Source organism: Grammomys surdaster, unplaced genomic scaffold, assembly GCF_004785775.1.
Source record: "Grammomys surdaster isolate TR1022 unplaced genomic scaffold, NIH_TR_1.0 126271, whole genome shotgun sequence".
Taxonomy (NCBI): domain Eukaryota; kingdom Metazoa; phylum Chordata; class Mammalia; order Rodentia; family Muridae; genus Grammomys; species Grammomys surdaster.
In genome coordinates this window covers 7,135,249-7,141,422 of record NW_021621071.1, presented here as the reverse complement: position 1 = coordinate 7,141,422, position 6,174 = coordinate 7,135,249, and the positions used below count along the sequence as shown (strand labels likewise).

General features: G+C 44.8%; 1 protein-coding gene across 1 annotated transcript; it reads left to right on the top strand.

The window, feature by feature from the left end:
- The first annotated feature begins 234 nt into the window (after window positions 1-234).
- LOC114613707 (lysozyme C-2) lies at window positions 235-5,923 on the top strand. Its single transcript, XM_028759074.1, has 4 exons — window positions 235-423; window positions 1,912-2,076; window positions 3,916-3,994; window positions 5,056-5,923. The coding sequence occupies exons 1-4, from the start codon at window positions 243-245 to the stop codon at window positions 5,120-5,122; spliced, it is 492 nt and encodes a 163-aa protein (XP_028614907.1). The 5' UTR covers window positions 235-242; the 3' UTR covers window positions 5,123-5,923.
- The last annotated feature ends 251 nt before the right edge of the window (window positions 5,924-6,174 follow it).

The following is a 6,174-nucleotide window of genomic DNA, read 5'->3' as shown; positions in this document are numbered from 1 at the left end:
AAACTCTCATTTAGAAACAGAAGTATTTATCCATTCCTAATGAGCCAAATCTTTAAGCAATTTAAAATACTGGGCACTTATTCCTGGTCTGCCTGACACCTCTCATCAAATATATGGGGAAAACAAGTCAAGTGCTGAAATCCAGAGATGTGTACGAACTTCCTGCTTTGCACACAGCTCAAAAGTAAAAGGCCACAACCTGTTGGGAAAGGAGGAACTTGGAGGATGCTTAAATAGCAGGCATGCTTTCTCTAGTCAGCCAGCAGCTCATCCAGCTACCTGTCACCATGAAGGCTCTCCTGACTCTGGGGCTCCTCCTGCTTTCTGTCTCTGTGGAGGCCAAGGTCTACGAACGCTGCGATTTCGCCAGAATTCTGAAAAGCAATGGAATGGCTGGCTACTATGGAGTCAGCCTGGCAGACTGTAAGTCTCTTCTTCCTGATGCCTCCAGCTAAACTTTCAGAACAGGGACAAGAGAGCACTGAGGGACCAGAGAGGGAGCTGCAGCATACGATGTCATGTTTGCTCCCTGTGTGACTGAGTTCATTTGACTAAAGCATCAACTTGTATCTTTTGAATCAGAGATGCTGGGGTGAGCGTTTAGAAGGGACATTGTGTGCCACGCTAAGGCGATAGGACCTGAGGTGCTCTTGAACTGTCACTGGGTTTTTCAGTTGCTTCAGACTCAACAGCCCATGAGAAAGGAGACTGAGAACAGGTGGGGGACTCAGTCATTCAGAACTTGCGATCTGAGATCCTGGAGAGACACGGTGTTTGTCTTCACTACTCTTACCATGCTGTGCAACTTTTGATATAACTTAAAAAAATATTTTTTGACCTTTCTACACAGGGCAGAGGGATCCTCTTTGCCCCCTGTTGCTGTATAAATGAGGTCCTCGGAAACTGAGTATAAAAACACCTTGGGGTAGCCCTTAGTTGCCCACAACAGAAGATCTGGATGAGGCACAGTTCCTTCTGGCTTATATCATCTGTGTTGTCACAATCACATTCGAGTCAAGAGGCTACTGCTCAGCAGAGAGATGTCTGTGTGGGTGGATGGATGGATGAAATTGCAGAACAGCCTTTTCTGTTCTGATGTTCTTGTTCTCAGTATTCTCATTACACATTTGTAATGGTACACGCTCCTGGATTCCAAGCAATAGGATTCTGAGGCAGGAGACTGCAAGCTCAGTGCCAACGATGGACACTTGGTGACACAGAGTAGAAGAAAGAATTCTAACTTAACATGCAAATTCACATTGATTATAAGAACAATCTCTCTGAGAAAAATCCTTATTTTCTAATATTAATACCTCTAGCAGGATATGCATTTCATATTAATTAATTAAATGTGCATTTCTACTGTTTGCATGTCTATTTTAGGCAGAGGTATCTTGAAGCATGAGATGGTGTATGTGGTCGGTAAAAGCAATGGAAGAAATAGCTATTTTTATTTGGAAGGGGACATGATTTCACTATATAGCACTGGCTGGAACAGAACTTGCTATGCAAACTAGGCTGGTCTCAAACTCACTTAGATTCGCCAGGATCTGCCTGCCAACTGCTGGGAATAAAATTGAGCACCACTGTGACAGGTTTATGTTTTAAAAGCCCCATAATCTGGTTACTCTAAGGGGTTCTGTTTGGGACACTTGAAAATTACTTGCTGACTTAGGACAGCAGTTCTACCTACTAGAAGGGCAGAGGCAGGAGGATCACTTGAGACCAGAGACTACCCTGGACAACACAGCCAGAACCAGGCTGAACTAGTGGTAGCATATTATATAATTTAACCACATGATTGAACTTCCAGTGCATCACTTCTAAAGTAGTGCCAGCTCAAAGGCTGATTTCTGTATCAAGTATAGATCCATTGCTGTTGATGCTGAAATCTTTTGTTTCTCTTCTCAGGGGTGTGCTTAGCTCAGCACGAGAGCAATTATAACACACGAGCTACAAACTACAACCCTGGAGACAGAAGCACTGACTATGGGATATTTCAGATCAATAGCCGATACTGGTGTAATGATGGCAAAACCCCAAGAGCGGTCAATGCCTGTGGGATACCCTGCAGTGGTAAGTCAAGCCGGGTTTGCAGTGACAGCGAACAACCATTCTGCTCTTACTGCAAGAGCAGAGATTCTGTGCAGGAGCCATAACACTGGAGGAAGCATCAGGAACCTGGGGAGACTGCCTTTACTGTTAGGAAGCCATTGTTAACTCCATGAAAATTAGCCAAGTAAGGCATTAATGAGGCTTATGGTGTAGTTTGGTGATAGAATGCCCTGACTACAAAGCAGAGATCCCTTGTTACCACCGCTAAAATCAATGTATGAGTAAGTGATATGAGGTAAATAGAGGCTGGACAGATAGTTCTGATGGAACAGTCATCACAGTGTGACCCCCAGCAGCCACAAAAAAGCAGAGTGTGGTGACATGCATTTGTAACCCCAGCACTGGGGGAGTCTAACACAGGCAGATGCATGGGGCTCACTGGCCAACCAGCACAGCCTGCTCTGAAAGGCAGTTCCCAATGGCAGACCCTGCCTCAAATACCCTGGGGACCGCTCCTGGAGAAGCCCTCTGACAGTGGTCTATATTAATTCCTGCTTTATCAAATTTCATTGTTAACTTTTCCACGATAGACTTTGGAACATTCTTTGTAACCTGCTTAGTCTGACTTTAAGAGTGTTTCATGCGCTCACCGATGGTCACTGGAAAGTGATAGAAAACACCAGCAGAGTAGTGTCACTCCATCTTGAGCACTCAGAGGATAGACTTAACTGGAAACCTTAGGAAAAAGCTCCTGTAGAACGTCAACCTACTGTCCATACATGTAAACTTACATGATACACATGTGTGCTCACATAAAGTCATGTAAAGATTTTACAGTTATGTGTAAATTACGCTTACACAGCTTCCTGATGTGGCTATCAATCAAAACCACCTCTGCAGCAACAAACACTGACCAAGATTCTCATCTTAAAGAGGGAATAAAATCACAGCAGCAAAATTCTGTGCTTAAGTCTTATGTCTTGAAGCAGCTGTGCTCCTTGCTTTCTGTCCGCTATAATCTGCTAGGAAAAGCTTTCTACATAACAATCTTGTATTCTGTCTTCTCTTTTAAAGTATTAATTTATCTATGTGTGTGATTTTTGCCTGATATGATTCTGTGCACCATGTGTGCCTGGTACCTGCAGAAGCCAGAACTTGGCTTCTTCAAATCTCCTGAAACTAGTTACAGACAGTTGTGAGCTGCCATGTGGGTGGTGGGATTCAAATCCTCTGGAAGAGCAGTGGGAGCTCTCAGTCACACTGAGCCATCTCTCCAGCCCTTGGTTTTCCTTTAGGATAAATTTTCACTGGCAGATGCCCAGGTTTCAGGTGTCTGCCTGCTCTGTTTCCCAGTGTGGGGATGAACAGGGCTTCCCCTACCCTAGCCGACAGTCACACATCCTCCACTGAGTCCTCACAATCTCAGTGGCTTCACTACTTTTCATCAGGGCTAGGATCCTAAGAACCTGAGTAATGGCATATGCTCAAACCCCGTACCACACAAACATATCCCAGACCCACCAGGGATTCTATAAGTGAGACATAGGGTGACTTACTCCAGGTCACACGGAAAGAGCCAGCTGCTTTAAGACATAAGACTTAAGCATCTGTTCTCAAACAAAGAATATTGCTCCTGTGATTTTATTCCCTCATTAAGATGAGAATTCAGGTCTGTATTTGTTAGTGCAGACATGGTTTTGAGAGAGAATCAAGAGACGGTCTGCAGTAATCACAGATTTATAGACCTTTGAGAAATAATTCCTTGAATTCGAGGTGCTAACTGCCATAGAGAAAGCTGGCTGGATCTGACCTGAAGGAGTTCTATAACTGTCCTTGTCTTTCCTCACTCCTGTCTTTCAGCTCTGCTGCAGGATGACATCAGTCAAGCCATACAATGTGCGAAGAGGGTTGTGCGGGATCCCCAAGGCATTCGAGCATGGTATGTTGGAACACTGGAAGGGGAATGCTTGTCTCTGTTGATATAAGCTGTGTGTCTCTCTAAGGCCCAAGTGTCATTCTGAGAACTGAGGGTACAGCTGGGGGCTTTCCTACATCATCATTTTTAGGGAATTTCTCCAGGTGGTGAGAGTCCCCACATGTGACTTCTTCCTTCTCAGGCCTGCAGACTAGTTGTAGAATCAGTGGACTGTACAGTTCACAGGATGTGACAACACTCCTCAGCATCCTGTGCTCTGCTGAGGAGGCAGAGCATCAAACCTCCATGTAGACTCAAGTCCATAGTTGTAGGGGTGATATTTAGAAAACAGCACCCATATAGCTTGGTCCTGGGCAGCTGCCATGTCCCCGCTGCTCCTCGGCTCTGACCTGGGCTCTGCCTAGCTAGATGTGCAGGCCCTGGCACCCATGAGATGCCAACGTGGGGCATTGCTCTCCCACTCCACTACACTGCATCCACAAAGCTCGGCTGAACCCAGAGAATATCTGCCATTCCCTCAGGACCCGGTAGAAATAAGACTCTTAAAGCTTAATGATTATCTAAAGGATTTATAGATTTAGAAATGCCCAATCAACAAGATGCCCACACAATTAGAGTTGTTACCCAATATCTAACCTTTTGATAGAAGTTGCTACCCAGGGCAGATTTCGATTCATCTGTGGTTCTCCATGGCTTCTCCCCTTCCTCCTCCTCCTTCTCGTCCTTCTCCTCCTCTTCATCTTTTTCTCCTCTCCCTTTCCTCTTTCTTTCCCAGCTCCACCACCTCTTCTACTGTCTAATCCCTGAGCTCCACTGTGAATACAATGTAGCAGAATAAATATCCTGCTACACATAGTCATAGCAGCTTCTGGGGTCAGATATAGCCTCTGTGACACACTAGCTCTTGGCTCAGAACCCAGTCTCCTTTAGTGTCACGCTGACAATATACTCTCTCAAAAGGTTTCACTATGTGTGTGTATGTGTGTATCTGTGTGTGTGTATTTGTGTGTGTGCCAAAGTAGACGAATTTTAACCATCTTTCCCCATGTCTCTGTCCTCCACAGGGTGGCATGGCAAAGACACTGTCAAAACCGAGATCTTTCCCAGTATATTCGGGACTGTGGAGTCTGACTGCTGTGTGCTTCTACTGCAGCTCATTCTGTCTCTTTCTCACTATAGGAGTAGGTGTGGCAAACGTCACACTTCCTTGCTTTCCCCAAACTAACAGGACTTCAGCAGAAACAGGACAGAATGGAGATTTCTTCCTAAGAGGCTTGATGCTGATACTGTGTTTGCTGTGTTGAGCAAAGCCTCACCTGTCAGTCAACTAATGTCCTGGACACTGCAGACAGTCATCCAGCACAGTGATGGCCACACACATCTGTGTACATGAGTTCTTCACCCAGGAAGTAATTCACATTGAGTTCCATTGAAATTCATCCTAACCAGTCCTGTGCTGCTTAAATATACAACAGCTTTTTACAGGGTCCAGTTGATCTATGGGAATGTCTGTTATGTGAGCTCCGGGGCTTTGTGAGGCTCAGCACATAGTTAGAACAGTCTCTATGGTGGGTGGGCAGGGATTTCGAGGGCTCAGTACTCTCAGTGGATGAGAACTGAGACTGCCTGAACTCAGAATCTCATCATGAAATGTGTGACCTTTGAAAACAGTATCCTCTTAGAGATGGACCATTTATCCTGCTTAAAAAATAAGTTCTCTGCTCATGGGTGAGTCTGTGTAAACCCTTGATAGGATGTTTGTGGGGTATTCAGGAGGGACTAGTGAGCTGTGCTTGTCCTGAACTTTCTTAAGTAGTTTCATGCATACTAACTAACTCTGAGACAGATGAGCTTGTGTCAGGAAATAACCACAGGAGAAAATCTAATCTCATAGTGAAAACGTACAAATAGCATTAAATGATTTTCAATGCACAGGTTGTCTTTGTCTTCACTCTGAATTGGTATGTCTGGGGGAAATTGTTTATGTGTTGGAAAAAAATCAAATTGGAGTCTAAACATGACCTACATGCTCACCTACACATAACCAGCCGGAAATCTACACTCTCACCTACACATAACCTGATGAATATCTGGGTAAAATTCAGAGCAATCTGGCCAATCCCCCTCCATCCCTAAGTGGACCTTGAGAGAGTGAACCAGTCTTTACCTTCAGAGTCTACTCC

Excerpts from the sequence above, each read along its gene's own strand:
- LOC114613707 (XM_028759074.1), top strand. The coding sequence starts at position 243 with ATGCTTTCTCTAGTCAGCCAGCAGCTCATCCAGCTACCTGTCACCATG. Across the intron at positions 2,077-3,915 it reads CTGTGGGATACCCTGCAGTG|CTCTGCTGCAGGATGACATC; the intron begins GTAAGTCAAGCC and ends CCTGTCTTTCAG. Across the intron at positions 3,995-5,055 it reads CCCCAAGGCATTCGAGCATG|GGTGGCATGGCAAAGACACT; the intron begins GTATGTTGGAAC and ends TGTCCTCCACAG.